Source organism: Gallus gallus, chromosome 8 (genome assembly GCF_016699485.2).
Source record: "Gallus gallus isolate bGalGal1 chromosome 8, bGalGal1.mat.broiler.GRCg7b, whole genome shotgun sequence".
NCBI classification, from domain to species: Eukaryota; Metazoa; Chordata; class Aves; order Galliformes; family Phasianidae; genus Gallus; species Gallus gallus.
The window spans coordinates 15821400-15837997 of record NC_052539.1 but is presented as its reverse complement, the minus strand read 5'-3'; the positions used below and the strand labels follow the sequence as shown (position 1 = coordinate 15837997).

The following is a 16598-nucleotide window of genomic DNA, read 5'->3' as shown; positions in this document are numbered from 1 at the left end:
AATATCCCAAGGTAATCTTTACTGAGTGGAGTATAGTTATGAATAAGAATCCCTTGATGCTGAATTCTTAGATATTATGGTTAAAACAATATGAGAAATATACGATTTTAGTTTTAACAAGCAGTGCTTTCCATAGATAAATTTCTGTTCATGTGTTCACAGAAGTTCTAATAAATTGCTAAGACTTTTCTATTAAGATCCCTTTAAGTAGCAGCCACCAGTCTGGGTGAAATAATTCAGCCCTGCAGGGCAGAAACACAGATGGTGCTGGATCATTCCGACAAACAATTATGCTTTTATTATAATTGAAGCTGACATGCAGTACCGTAATAGTTTCCTGTTTTTCAGGTTCAAAATATTTCACCTAAATAAAACCATGTCAAATATACTTAAGCTATTTATGCAGTTCTAGTCACATTGTCTGCCAAACTTCACTTTCATAAACAGAACTGTCATTACACAGTAGAGAAAATGAACAACGTTGCCTTTTTTACTCTGTTAATGTATACTGTCATATTTATCATTCTACTTTCATCTGTTAATGATGCAGCGGTGCTTAACCAATGATTGCTGTATAAAACAAGCATCGTTTATGACAGTTGTGCAAATCAATAGCAGCAGATAGTAAAGTGTCCTAATGTGACATCAAATCCGTAAGCAACAGATTGCTGGTAGATTGGCAAATTCATTGCCAATTCAAATCAAGAACACCAGACGCATACCCATAATAACAGCATTTGGGTTGCTGTTTATTGCATCCCCACACCCCAAAATACTACAGAAATGTAAGTTTTATCCATGGACAGCAAACCATCTCTCACCAATATTTTGTCTCCCCAATGGCTTTTAAAGTTGGTTTTCCCTGCCAAGCAGTTAGATATGTTATTTATACCTTTTCACCAAGGCTTCCAGATGACCCAGTTTCTCCAGGTAAGCCAGCTGATCCCTGGATAAGAAGTATGAGGAATTATTAGTGCAGTGTCCATACCAGTTCATAGCTGGCAGCTCCACAGTGCCCAGCAGCAGTATAGCACAACTCGATTCCTGAGAGCCGCTGTTCTATTTGTATAAGTGGTCCTGTGGGCAGTGAGGACTGCACAAGCCAACTGGGCTTAAAGTCCATGCAAGGGAATGGCTGCAGCTAGACAAACCAGTAGTAAATAGCTACTGCTACAAATTGCATTAATTTGATCATCGTACTGTGCTATCACACAGAGGCTACCTGTGATCTTAGTATTGAAGTGCTGGAAGCTTAACAAACATACAGCTTGCTAGCACTTCAGTCTGACCACAAATTTCAAGGGGAATAAATTCAGTAGAACTAAGTAAAAGCCAGTCAAAGTAAACATGATACTGATCAGGTGTTGTCCATTATCCCCCTAGGTGTTATAGCCCCAAGCAAATTGAAAAATCAGGGGGGGATCAGAACCTTCTAGTCCTTTTTAAAAGTGAGGTAACTCTCCCCTGAGGCTCTCCCACAAAGTTCCCCTGTGCAGGACAAGTGCTACCATATGAAATGGAAAGGAAGATACTAAGTATTTTTTTCCAAATCTTATTCCCCGTGCCTGCAAAACCTCAAACTAAAAAATAGAAAATCAGTTGAGAAAAAATATGAAATGCTGAGCTTGAAGAAAAATAGGTGCCCAGAGTACACTGCATATAACTGCACGTGAAAGATGGCAGAAAGCTTTCAGAAGCAGAATAAAACATGAGTGCACTGAGCCTGTAATGCTTTGAAAAGCACTGTGTAAATAAAATGGCAACAGGCACATTGGCATTGGAATCTCTACATATGTCACTGCCCTAGCTTAACTAGCACTAAACTGGCATTTAAGGAAGAATTAAAAAAAAAATTAAAAACAAAAAACAAACAAACAAACAAACAAAAAACCAGGAAAGGAAAACATTTCTCCTGCACTCAATAGACGGCTATACTCTTTTCATAAACCCAGTAGTAGTTTGTTCCATAGAAATCATTTCATATCAGAAAGACAACATTCCAGCCTGACATTTCTGTCTTTGAAAAACAAAACAAAACTCATTTTTTTTTAGATCTTTACCTGTGTGATTTCAGTAGAGTTTAGGCCCAAGTACTTCAGCATAACAGGTGCAAAGTAAGACCTTATGATTGCTTTTTCTTTTCTTTTTTTTTTTTTTGGACTGCTAGCTAGTCTGAAAATCTCATAGCTTATATATACTGCAATGAGCCATTGAGACAGTGACCTTGCAGGCTAACAACATTGGCACAAATGAGTTTCTGGAAAGGCTGTATATCTGAAGTTGTGCATTATGTTTCAGCCTAAGGTGCCTCTTGGCACCTGTCAAAGATTTATCCTGGTGATGCTGGCACTGAGGTAATGCTTGGAGGTCAGTGGCATAATCAAGAGAGTTTGTGACGAACTCTGAGAATGAGAGCTACCACTGCTGTCAGCATGACTTGTGGCCAACTGCAGGCCTCAATGCCAGGGAGAAATCAGCGAGACAAAGAATTACCCTGTACTCCTGTTCATCAAGATGAGGGCTGGGGAGGTATGATTTCAAAAGACTGAAGACTAATCGCTTTCATTTTCTCATTTCAGAAAGGGAAGAAGATGTAATCACAACCAAGATGCAGCTGAAGTCTATTCTCTCTCCACAGTGGCTCCTGACATCCTAGTCAATGCCACACCGCGCAGAGGGCTGAAGACATTGATCAGAAAATTGTGCCCTGCACCAACAGTGATGCATTTACGAAGTCCCTTTTTAAGGTCAGAAGTATTGTCTGTCTGAGTAAGTTGCTCTGAAGGGAAAGAGAAGGAATGATGAGGAAGTAGCAATTGAGAATGTGCTGCTGTGTTACCCAGCACATCAGGATTACCCTACAAAACCTTTGAGCGAGAGGACTAATGTTGGCTTCAAAGTAGAAAGTTTCCTAGACAACGTTCCTCAAAATAAAGTAATTAAGAAAATTTACAGTAGCAACACTAGAATAAAATGGACTTCTGGTGGTACAAAAAGAGGAAAAGAAACTCCGTATGAGTGAAAGTGTCTATGTCTGGAAAGCAAAACAACACTTGAGATGACAAGAACTGAAGGCAAAGAAATGGCAAAAGCAACAGAGACTTCAAGAGGAACTAAGGAGATAGTTTGTAACAGATTAGCTAAACCTTCATTCACTTCTCCTTCCAAAACAGAGGGCAAGTGACTGAGATAATGCTAGGGCAAGTACCGGCAGAGGCAAGAGAGAGAGAAAAAAATTTAGTTAGAAATATTATTTTACTTTTTAAAACAATTACTAACATACAGTGAAGGGAAAGTACAACCAGAAAGCAAACATCTTGTTCCATTAATACCTTAGCCACAAGATATTTTCCCAATGGACCTTCTTAAAGACTACGTGGCTCCTTAAATTTCAGTTTTGGATTGGTTTGCCATAGAGATCAGCCACTGAGACTCGATTGAGGTTTCTCTCCTTCTTATGTAAGAAAATCAATACACTCTAAACTCCATTTGTCAAGTCAGTGTCATTCATTATCCCTTCAGTCCTTTGGGGACCAGTGGTGGGATTCCAAAAATCAAGCTGAGAGTATTAGGCAACAGAAAAGCAAAAACAAAAACAACCCAGCTCTGAAATATTAAAAAAAAAAAAAACTCATCATAGTTCTAAACCTTATTATTAAAGTCATAAGCTTTAATTTGGAAGGATTTAAGTAAAACTCTACAGTGATAATAACAGCACTTTAGAAACCTTCTTGACAGGAGTATTTTTGTGGGAAATGAATCAAAGACCAGATCTGACAAGTAATACATGCCTAAGACAGACAAAACATCTTGCCAGCACATATGCTCCATGTTAGAAACTGGTCTGTAGTGGAATAATTGGAAACACACTGTGTACTTAATACAGACTCAAATTGGAGTAATCAATTGAAAAGCTTGGTAGTGAGGAATGAACACAGCTGGTTCCAAAAGTGCCCATGGAAGTAGTTGCCTGTCAGGTTGTATGCTAATGTCTTCCTGTGTTAAGTAAAAATCTTTCCATCCAACTTTATTTCATTAAGGATTCAGCATTTTCAGTTGTCTTTATTCACCATTCTTTCAATGACATCACATATCTTGCCAAATTACCTCTCTCCTTTGAAATTTCTGGGGCATTTTCAATTAAGTTTCATTAAAATTTGTACTTAATCTGTGCAATCTACTTCCCTCCAGATCACAGTCACCATCTCTGCCTGCTCACTTTGACACTTCTTAAAGGCCCATCAGCTTCATACTTCATGAAGACAGGGGGTTGGACTTGATGACCTCTAGATGTCCCTTCCAAACCTACAATTCTGCAAAGGGCTTCATATATTTTGACACATTTAAAACAAACAAAAAAGAAACCCTAAGTGAGCAAATATTAAGGTTTAAGATTTGATTTATTTGATGATCCTTGAAGACTCACATCAACTACCTCAACCAAGAGCAAGAGCAAAGGACGAGAGGGGGAAGAAGAGTGGATGCTCCAACAGTCAGGTTGTGTTATTTCATAGCCAGCTGATACATAGAATACTTCTAAAGATCACATTATAATAAGAATTTAAAATTGAGGTTTGAAGAAACAAATAATAACCTAAGCTCAATTTGCCAGCCACACTTTATGGTACTTACAAGTAATTTTAAAAACAAATCTCCTTGGACTCTGGCACCATAGGCACTACTTCTGAATCTGTACATGCACTCTTGTACCAAATGTTACAGAGATTACACACATCAGGATGAAAGCACAATAAAGTGTTTATCTTATCTGCTATTTGGGCTTCAAATCATCTGTAGTAGAAAAACACAGCTGATCTGTCAGTAGCCATGGAAAGTTGATACTTACTCATACTTCCCAGGCAGAAGTTTTACAGAAGGATATGAGATGGAATTCAGCAGGGAGAACTGCAAGGCAGCACATTTAAGTGGTTATTAACTACAACAGCATCTACAGTTAAGAACTGAGAAAGACAAATCTTACGACTCATAAGAAGCAGTATTTCCTTCCTACTCAGCAGTTGGAACATTTTGGGCAGTAAACTGGAGACAAAGGTGCTTAGATGAATTGGAAATGGACTACAGGATAGTAAGAAGGTGACCTAAATTAACCAGAAAAAAATGAAAGGCTAAGTGAGTTGGGACAGCTTAGCCTGAAAAGGAGAGAATGAAGGAGGGACACAGTAACAGCTATCATTTGTAAAATGCTGTTTCAAGAGGAAGGGGATCAGATTACTGAATTGGAGGGACTTCAAAATAAAGTGAGAGAAGCCCTGGGCTGCCTGCAGGTCATGGAGCCCTTGTCCTTGGAGATTTTTAATAACTGGTTAGCCAAGTAATTGTTAGGAGTGATATGGAGATAACCAATTCTGCCTAGGCACGTAGTTACACATCACCTCAAGGTCACCCGGAGCTCTGTGATTTTATGGAAGGCAGACAGAACAACTCTGTGAAATACGTCTCAGGCTGAATGTAGCTTTTCAAATCATTTAACTGGAAAAGGATTGCTCATTCACTGACTTGAACACGCTTTGGAAGACCCCTATGACTACCTACAATATTCACTCAACCCATTATGAAAAAAAAACAAAACAACCACACACAAAAAACAACCAGAAACAAAACACAACACCAGAATCAACTCTGGCAAATACTTTAACTGAGGAATTTCTGTAAGTAGTAAGATTCTGAAAGACCACAAAGCTAAACCTAACGTACTACAGCTTGAAAGAAAACCAAAATTCATCTTAAAGTTACTGCAATAAATTACTCATTCACTCTCAAATGAATACAGAATTGAAAATAAAGCAGAAAGAGAATACAAGCTTACTGCTTCACCAGTTTTTCCAATGTTTCCTTGGTCTCCTTGTTCTCCCTGTTAAATGGGGAAAACAGATGAGGTAGTTCATTAGAGAAGTAATTTCTTTCATATGTGTATATTCAAGCTCTCTGTTTTCCTAACAGACTCCTGATTTTCTAAACTACAGTAGCCAATTATAACTTCAGAAACTAAAATTAAGCAACCAGGGAAAAATAAAAATAAATGTTGTCAGTTGATTCTATTTTTGTAAAAATAATATGTAAGCTTTATCCTAGAATATTTATAAATTCTCCAGAAAAATGAAAGCCGTGTACTAAGGGCTCACTAAACACTGTAAGTCAGTGAATACTATAAATTGATGATATAATTTTCTTTGAAATCTTCCTGTTAACAAATATGATTGCCTTGATTATGTCAGAATTGATTCAGAAGTAAAATGTTACCTGCACGCTCTATCAAAAACTTTAACGAAGTTACAGAATCTTTTATTAGGAAAACTGCCATGTGAGTCCTATTTTAACACCTACTTACTTTTCTTCCAGAAATCCCATATTTTAAACTAGAATTTTGTTCTCCTTCGTAATGCTGCATGTCATGTAGCATTTTCCTATGTATTTTGGAAGTGGAAGCTCAGTGCATATGTGCTATGACAGCCCCAGCTTCCCAATGAACAGTGATTCCAGAACTGTGGGCTCAGATGGAGGCATGTGTAACTCTCATCCTTCCAACTGCACATCACTGTACGTTGCACTGGATACACGTACACAGCTGATACTCCAAACACACACTTATTTCATACATAAAAGCAGCATTTACCTTTAAACCTTCTGGTCCAGGTTCACCCACATAACCTTTCTGTCCTGGTTTTCCCTAAAATAAATAGAATGAATTAGTATTTCAGTTTCATCCTAGTTTCTGTGGTTATCAAACTATGCATATTTAAGAAGAACAGTTTCGTGATACTTATTACCTGCATTTGAATCCAGTGCATTTATAAACCAAAGTCAGGTATTCTTCACTTCCTACACAATTTAAACTATGACCAATAGATTTGGATATTTGAACAGCACAGCCCTGCCTAGACAAACTTCACCCATCTGCTCCAAGGGAAAGGTCTTGGTTCAAAAGTAAAGGTCAAGTGCACTGGGGCTGGATCTTGAGATAGTCGGTAATGAGGTCATCCAGGTCTGATAATTGGAAAAGGAAAATGAATTCAAGTTTTTAAAGATCCTGTATCAAGAAGATGTGAATTTCTGCTAAAAGGAAACTAACAGATGTAAACCCACATTGTTCTTTCAGCAGGCTGATAACTGCAATCAGACTCTCTGTACTGATAGCTTTACTTTCCATATGGTTGTCCTGAAGCAGGAGTGATCAAAGCAAGAGATCCCAAAAATTTCCTTCAGAAAAGGACGTGACATTTCTAACTGGCTCTTTTGCTCTGGCTTTTCTGTCCTGTATGTGCCTGAAGATCACAATGTGCGTTCAATTTCTGGGCATTCAAGAAATTCTTTATTATTTTAATTATATTATCAAAACTATACCATCCTAGACTTCTCATATTAATCTTCTTTCTCTTCTGTTTTTTTTTTTTTTTTCCTCTCTCTCTGCCTGAGTGATTTCATTTCGTTCTGCAAGTTCCAACAAATCTCACTGCGTTAGGAACAGGCTTTTGTTTTGATAAATGGATTAGAACAGGGCACAATCAGGAATGTAGGGAGAAGAGGCTGAGAAGACAATTTCTGAGAGACTCAGAGCAGGCAAGTCATGTCTTTCCGCAGTGGTTAGCAAAGAACAGGCAATGCACTTCTGCAGGTTACTGCATGCTGTTTTACTCATTTGCTGTGCAGAATGATAAGGTCTTCATGGTGAGCAGAATGTAACATAGGAATATTTTAAATAGAATTCATAGAAAGAAAACTAGTGACCACCATTAATGACCTTGATGGCTTTAGTCCTGTCAGAGCTGAATTGCAGTTACAGCTTGTAAAGCTTTCCTGGCTGTACCATCCCAGTTACATGTGAGCAATGAAGATGCAAGTTGATCAGAAAATGGAACAAGAGGATTGCAATGGTAAAGCAATGTGAAATGCACAGATTTGTCTTTCAGCAGGAATGCAATGTGACTGTAAATTACACATGGAGGAAAAGCCATGATGGAAGGTCAGACTAGCAATGGCTGCTTTTCTACTTCCTAATCCCTAGGAAAAAATCATTCTTCCAGGGCAATGTAATCCCAAAGGAAACATACATTTCCTAAATTATTAACTGAAAGTTCTGTCCTTCCCTCTCAGGAAAGAGCAATCATCTGTGCTTCTTTTCACCTCACAATATGTTGATACAGGTTTGGATATTTTAATATTTATATCTTATTATCATTCCATTCCCATCCCTCTACAAGCTTCTTACATGCCCTCAAACTACAGGAAGCAATGAGCCACTTATAGGAAATACTGTGCCTTTGAGATCACTTTCCTCAGTCTTCAGGAGAACTGCTCATCTAATGACAATGTATAAATACCAGCTTATGTTTTAAGTACGTATCTCAGAAAAAAAATAACTCATAATACCTTTTTAAATTTCTGGTTGGACTTCAAAGGCATTTTCTGCTCCAGCAATGAAGATACAAAAAAAATTATGAACACATGCTTGCACTGAGCTGAGCTACTACAACAGATAGTTACAGTGTTCATTTTCAGATAGTCTTTGAGAAAGAGTCAGCAGAGGGAATTTAATAAACACAGTCACTTATTTAATGCTGTATCTAACGTTTTTTCACAGGACAAATAATTACTAAGAAAATATAGCTTTATTCTTATTTTTTTAATAAGGATTCATTTAAGAGAATGCAATTATTTAACACTGGAGTAGAATGGATGAGAAGATTTGGAATGACATGAACAAAAGTCAAATACTGTGACCAAAATTCAGCTCCAAATCCATCTGTTTTAGACATGAAAATTCTTTTCCAACCTGAGACCTGGAGCACAGCTTCCTATTCACCACTTCTATCAACAGAGAATGATCTGTTTTACCGGCAGCATTTGCTAGGTGGGTCCCAGAGGCTTTTGGCGTCATATACATTTTTATTTATTATTATTATTATTTTCAAAAGTGAACACTAGGAATGAGCAGGTGAGGGAGAGAGAGCAAAAGGGAGGAGAAACTATTGCTGATTGCTTAGTGCACACCTAAACTTGATTTTGGGGCTGAATGTTTTTACCTGAAACCCTTAAAGTAGAAGAAGTAGATTCTGGAAGAACTAGAAATTGCCTCTGTTATTGTACAGTAGAAAGCTAGAGTAGTTTCTGTAAGAGTAAAGAAAGGGTAGATGTAGTAATTACAGACACAGTTTAGTGGGCACTACTGGTGGTGAAGAGAGGAGTATCCTACTGACCGTGACTATAGGTCTGTAGGACAGGAAAGTGAGGGGTTGTAGTAAGAAAGACAGGCAAGACTTTCAGACAAATGTGAGATGTTATGAAAACTGTCTGTAAAACAAGCAGAGCACAGAGGCAGTTTGCCAGAGAGAAGGAAGAATCCCCAGCACCTAGAGGCTGCAAAAACAAGTTAGGGATATCTGCCTAGAAGGGCAGAGATGAAAGCTGGTGGTGCCTTAGGGGCCTGAGTAAGGCTCCATCGATTCTTACTCTGTCAGAGTCACTTGTAGAGACCTCCCCTGCTCTTGGATACTTATTTAGTATATCGAAGACAAATACAATAACACAGCTTCAACAGCATTTACTTTCAAATGTGTTTGAAACTCCCTTCAAGGATGCTGGAAATAAAGCCTGTGTAAATCAAAATGAATGTGCAATTGCAATCAGGCAAGTGTAACTTAAAAAGACAGATAAGTCCGAGAGCACTATGAGATCTAACGTCTTCATGACTGCAATTCACTCCTTCCAGTGTGAGCAGCATGTGTTCCCAGCAGGAAGGCAGACACAGGCTGAGCAGTGGGAGCAGTGCTGAGGGATGCTGAGAACAAGGTGACCTGGGGTTCTGAGGCTGCTCCAGCCAACAGGAGCTTTGGGACACAGGTGAGAACAGTTGGGCCCTGGGACAAGATGAAGAACAGGTAGGGCTTCACACTAAGAGAAATTCTAATTTCCCCTACCTCTCATTCCAAGAGGAACACTAGCCAGCAAGCTACTCAGAGATGCCTGGAGACAGCAACTGTGGGGCCACCACAGATCCACAACTTCTCTTGCCAACTTGTTGTGAGAGAGAAACCAAGGAGACATAAGGCACACCAATGGCGTACTCATTTCCAAACCAACTTTGGTCAAACTGACCCATATGAAAACATTTCTGCTTGCTGGTTTCCTTCTTGAGTCACTCTGCCACCAGCTGATAGCAACTGGTGCACGCACATCAATGCAGACAACATGACAACAGGTGACTAACTACCCATGGGTCACCCACTGCAGCAGCACCTTTCCCATTGCCACTGCACAACATGGGAGATGCCATCCAGTCATGGTGAATTGCCCAAGGGGGAAATTAAAAGTATGAGGCAGCCAAAGTAAAAATTTCCATCAGGCACTCAGCAGGAGATCAGAAACTGAATATCAAATGGAGTGATCTGAATTTGTTCAATTTTTTTTTGTATATTTCCTCAGCTGAAAAGTATTATTTTCATTTTTATTATTTTTACTTCTACTTATTCCATGCAGCAAACAAGCTTTTAAAGATTACACCTAACAGAAAGAGAATTCTCAATTTTGATGAGTTAAGGAGCAGGAAAAACAACATAGGATTATTTTCTCTCTAGAAGTGGGAAGCAGCAGAAAGACTGCAGCTTTGAATTTTTCTAAAAATAAGCTTCAAGTCCCCACAATGCTTAGAGGTTAGCACTTTGTCCTAACTAACAGAGCGGTGAAGTTAAAACATCAGTCCAAACAGCACTTTGATAATCCAACGGTACTGCTCTCAGCAATTACCAACCACACCTGCTAGAGGATGATTTCTTAAAGCATTTGTCATTTACATTGCTCCCTGAAAGCTAAGTTTCACGCTCAGCAATTCCCCAGATTCAGTAGTCAGTGTATTTCATTCAGGACCTCAGAAGTGCGCAGTGGTTTCATCTGTGCCAAAGCAGCACCATAAGCAGTTTGAAATTGACTCCTTTTCCTTTTCACCGGTTTTACTTTGTGCAACATGGTTGTGGTTTCCTTTCAAAACCTGGATTTGGAAAGACATTCCTCTTCCCATCTCTGCCTGAAACATTTATTCATTTATTATTTTAAAACAGTTGTCTTCTTTTTCCATAGTAAATGTGTCTTTTAAACCAGCACTTCTGCTGAATAATAGTCTGCAACAACAAAATTACTTACTCTTGGGCCGACTGCGCCAATAGGTCCAGCTGGTCCTACTTCTCCCTAAAAAGAAAAACAAAGTAAAAAAGAAAATAATCAGGACTTCAGTAATCTCGATGCCAAGGAAAAATAGAATTTGCAGACAACTCTTTTTTACTTAGTATATCATCTTACATTTGCTTCATATATGTGTATGCATGCATCTAAATCTGACAGAAACACTGACTGAACTGATTTTAGTTAATTAGCCAGAGGGCCATGTGCTACATCACTATCAGAGGTAGCCAGCTGCTGAACTCTTCATATTACTTCCATTATGGCAATATTTTCACAGTTCTGAGACACAGCAATGATTGCTCCAACCTCTCTGTCTGCCCTGTGGTTACTCTCTTCCAGCAACATTTGACACCTCATAACCATGAGAACAGCAGGAACATTTCTGCTCTTTTCTTCCATGTGGCTAATGGTGCAGTCACCAAAGTTAGCCAAACCATTTTGGCAGGGCTTATCCTTTATTTTTTGGGAATGGAGGGAGACCAGGAGGTCAGACTTGTCAGGTGCGAAGGTGAAGGAAAGACAGTGTCTGTGCCACACAGTGCACTGATAGAACTATATATATAATAGACAACTACATATAGTATAATAGACAACTGAAGCGTTAACTCTTCATGGTTCATTCATTCATTATACAGTTATATTAAAAAACATATTTGTACCAATGCTGTGCCAGGAGCTCACATTGTTATCATTTAGTTTTCTGATTCTCTCAATCTGTAAGATTTTATCCAGCTCCTGGAAGAAGTAGTACACAAGCTTTACGGTTCCAAACAGAATGAACCAGAGGAATAAAGAAATGCTATCTACAGCTTCCTGGCTTCTAACTAAATGGAACATTTTGCCATGGCTAGATTTTAGACACCCAGTATCTGTTGTGAAAGCTCATAATTTAGAATCATAGGATCCTCAGAGCTGGAAAGAAAATTTAAAGGTCATCTAGCCCAACTCCCCGGCAATGAACTGGGACATAATTTAAGCAAGCTATATAAATTAAGCAGGCTATTTAGAAAACTAAAGGTCTATTCCTAGATTCATTGATTAAATGATTTATAACAACTACTTTTGGCCTAAGATACATGAGTTTTTATTTGTATTGTGATGAATTTAGAGTACCTAATAAATGTTTAATAAGAAAAGCTGCCTACCTTCACTTCACTTAATAGAGGACTTATAGTTTACTTAAGTGTACCCAGGATATTTTCATTAAATTCATATTTGCATTCTATCTCCATGCACAATTCTGCCCTCCCTCCCCAGCTTAACAAAGAGAACCACGTGAGATACAGGACCCAGATCTTGAGATTTTACTGAAACCATCGAATAAACTTCACTGAATAAATTTAAAGGATACACAACCACATAACACCCTCTTAGCAACCCCAGTCAAAAAGAAAAAAAAAGAAAGCAAAATGAAATCTTGCACAGTAACACCATAAATACCTAATCACTCTTCTCTAATCTTCCTTCTCTTCACAACATTTCCTTTTAAACAATCTGTTGATTGAATAGTTTTTTCATCTTACCTCAACTCCTTTGGGGCCCTGTGGCCCTGGAGATCCCCGGTCACCCAGAAGTCCCTAAACAACCAAACAAAAACAGCGAGAACTTGCACAGCTAACAACAACTATGGTATAATTTGTCATACCTTAAAAGTCTGGACACAAGCACAAAACTGGGTAGGCATATCTCATTAAGTACTCTTGTCCATTTCCATTAGAAAGCCAAGAGAATATGAAGCAGAATTCTAATATCTGTTGGAAGACTGATTATCTTACATACTTTGACTATGTAGATATTTTTGAAATTATTATTATTATTATTATTTTGAAATGGAAATAAAATACTGGAGCTTGCAGAAGAACCATCTCTCTTCTTTTGGCGTGAGAACAAAGCACGCCATCATGCTAAGATTAAAGCAGAACCGATATAACTCTTATGGACCTTTGATTTAGATAGCATTTAGCATTTGATGAAAATATTGCAATGAAAACAAACTAGAAAGTTAATTCTAACTACTAGCTTGCTTGTCTGTCCAAAACTACTTGTGATTTTCAGCCTTTACTTTTCGTTCATGATTATAATCAGCTTTCCAGAGATGAAGAACCTTGGCTTGCCAACTCTTGGGCTTTTATAACTGCTACAGCAACATTTTCAAAACTTTGTTAAATCAACTAATAGCTAGCAGTGCGTCAAAAATATTGGCCATCCAAATTACATTGGTAATAACTTGGTAAAGCACTTGACCTGTCAGAGGACAACTGTTTTTTTTTTTTAATCTCTGTGTAATCATGTTGTTAATGTTCTGGGGAGCAAAGATTAACAATATGAGATAAAGCACAGAGAAGAAAGAATCTGCCCTTCAAGAAAGTGGCGGTGTGAAAGTTCCAAGTGAAAGCCTTATTAATTGCTTACTAATGAAGCTGAAGTCTAGACTGAAGGTGCAGGCATTCCCTCCAGTAGCAGTTAGCATGCCAACTAAAACAGAAGAGAAAATGGAATAGGCTGCTTCAAGGTCTGTAGGTCACCACCAGTTTAGGGAAGACTGAGATAGAGAATGTATGTTGTTTGACATACCACATCAGAAATGAAGGGAAGGTTTATATGAGCACTACATAAGCAGTATTCTTGTATAGTAAGTCAAGAAATTGTTGTTATATTCTAATAACAAAGCACATTCAGAGAAATGATTTTCAGTGCAATGCAATTACACCATGAAAATGTCAGCAGCACTGTCACTGTATGAGCCCTTACACCTCACTTAACTGGATGAGGAAAAAAGTACCAGACTATAAAGCTGGTATTAGGACTGAAGGAAATTTCCATCTCCCCTTTGATGTTTCAGACAACAAACAGAAATTGAAGGTAGTCATTAGACACATGCCAAACCATCTGGAAAAAATTCAGGCAGTCGGCAAATGGGGGTATCCTGTATTTCATATGTATGTGTGTTTGTGTGTATCTATACATAAGGTACATACACAGACAACTTCTTAGATGACCACCTCCTATAAAACTGGTGGAACTCCTAACAGCCTCTTTTATTCAGTGTTATCAAGCAAACACAAATGAGCAGAAGACAGAAGTTCTCAACTACTTCCACAATACAACACAAATTACTGGAAAAAACTACAGCTGAAGTCAACATACTCTGCCTTTTCCTCTGACTTTTCTCAGTTACAGAGCATAAATACAAGAATAACATGGGAAGTAAAGTAAATTATTTCAGAACTTCTTAAAAACTTCTTTTTCAATAAGCAATGGATCAAGATCAAACGCCTTCTAAAATATTGTTTCCAAGCTGAGTAATGTACTATAGAGCAAATTACATAATAAAGCCTTTGAACATTATTTTCGGTAGGTCAGACTTGCTGATTACTGCAGTAACTAAGGGAAAATCCGTAATCCAGAAGTTCTACTGGTATTTAGAGATGGCTGGCCATACTTACAGAGCTTAAGCTTTCCAACAAGAGACCAAAGTTCTCCCTTCCCAGCTACTAAGATAGAAAGTTTATCTTGCTTTCTTGGCTTTTAAAATGGGTATTGCTTCTGAGGAAGTATAAACATAAACATGCAGAAAAGCAAAACACAGTGAAAACAGTTCTAAAAATAAAATGATGGAGGAATTTTTTTTTTTTTTTTTTTTTAAAGAAACAACAGTCAACACAAGACAGCTGGAAATCCTGACAGCCAAACATTTCCAGTGCGCAGCCTTTCTCCCATAGCACCAGGAATCATTTAGGAATTTTTCCAGTTTGGTAATCTTCCATCTCAAATGTAAGCCACCAAATCTTTCTGATTAGAGCAGGCTGCCTAAGCTCCTTAAGAGCAACTGTGCTGGAGACCACTGAATCCTGTTCAGCCATGTAATTTATCTATCACTGGAATGCATACTCTGGAATAATATCATTGGCTATCTTTTAGAATTTTTTTTAATTGATATTTGGGTGAAAAAGGAATAAAGTGGTAATCTTTGTGTTAAATATCAAACCAATTCAATCAAAAATATCCAGGGTAACACTTTGAATATAGCACAGAATCATGTAATCTCAGTTAATGGAGAAACCGGCCAGTAGAGATAAGATCTTAGAGACTTCAAATGTCTGCTTGGAGGATCAAATTTGATCTGTAGATCAAAAGCTGTTGTATTCCTCTTCTCCTGTCTCCCCTAAATCCTGTATACCGTCTTCCATCACACTATAAAGTAGCTTGATAATTCACTGTTCTCAGAAACATGGGAGCAATCACCACTCAATGGTCTGATAATCATTCATATAAAGGCCATTAACATTACACAAGCATGTTAGCAAGCGAATAAATCAGAATGAAAAAAGTTCATGCCTGCCTCTGGAAATGTATTTTCACTTCTCCCTTTTGCTGCATCAAGTATGTTTTTTCAGACTTTCTTCTAAATTCTTTCTGGGTTATTTTGGGACAAGGTTCCTGACACAGATGAAAGACATGAGATGCAGAAAAGATTGGTTATGGCTTTGGCAAGCACATTATTTGAGATGTTCGTTCTCAAGGAATGATGAATTCCATCATGGAGTGATTGTTACCATTTTCCAGGTTCAAATAAAACTATATCCTTAAACCATTTGCAGCTTCTCATACTGTGTTGTCTTAAGCAATCTGCCACAGAATTTCACAACTCTGCTGATGAGAACTCTTCTCATTTATATCTCTGTTTACTCACAGACAACTTTAGCATTTTGTCCTTGAACCAAAGAGTTCATGCCCTTGGTCCTGCATAGTTCTTTGGTCTCCCCACAATTTCTGCCCTTTGCTGTGCTTACAAAGCTCAAAAGGGCCCTTCATTTTAGTAGGATAAATAAACTGTCTTTCAGAATAAAGTCATTCAAGTAATCTTTTCTGCATCTATTCCCATTTGATTGTGTCCTCCTGGAGTACAAATCCCCAGAACTCTGTGTACTACTTAAACTCTTCTTGTGCTTTGTACAGTAGCATTAACTTGACACTCTCCCTCATGTATTCTAGAATTTCACTTTGGTTTTAACAGCCTTATCATGCTTTCCTTTCAAGGAGATCTGGCAGTGTCTTTTTTATTACTGCCAGCTGCAAAGCTCTAAGTTTACAGTAGGACTTATCGTTTTAATCCCAGCACACATCAGTCTGAAGCCACATGAATGGGGTGAACTTGTACAAAGTGCAGTTTTTAAGATTATCTGAAAGTTCTCAATTTGTTTGGTACACAAATTTGATTCCAGCATATTTGTGCAATTTATTGATGAAAATATTACCTCAGGACAATCCAAGGATACTGAGTGAGAAAATTCATTGCTTCTTTCAGCAATAAACAGCCTAAACAAATATCTCCCTTTGGGTTAATTTCTGTACTCATCTCTATCTTTCCCATTTTAAACCAGATCTTCTCATATGCGTTTTTA

At 38.0% G+C, this 16598-nt stretch overlaps 1 protein-coding gene across 4 annotated transcripts in view; it reads right to left on the bottom strand.

Moving 5' to 3' along the window:
• Positions 1 to 16598, bottom strand: part of COL24A1 (collagen type XXIV alpha 1 chain) — a 116589-nt gene that overhangs the window by 48208 nt on the left and 51783 nt on the right. For all 4 annotated transcript variants that reach the window (XR_005861877.2, XM_015290844.4, XM_040704847.2 and 1 more), the window contains exons 21-25: positions 12717 to 12770; positions 11155 to 11199; positions 6635 to 6688; positions 5828 to 5872; positions 893 to 946 (exon numbers count right to left, since the gene is read on the bottom strand). Coding sequence is in view for 3 of the 4 variants with exons in the window: in XM_015290844.4 (XP_015146330.2) it covers positions 893 to 946; positions 5828 to 5872; positions 6635 to 6688; positions 11155 to 11199; positions 12717 to 12770 (252 nt within the window). In the remaining variant the exon portion in view is untranslated. The remainder of the gene's footprint in view (positions 1 to 892; positions 947 to 5827; positions 5873 to 6634; positions 6689 to 11154; positions 11200 to 12716; positions 12771 to 16598) is intronic.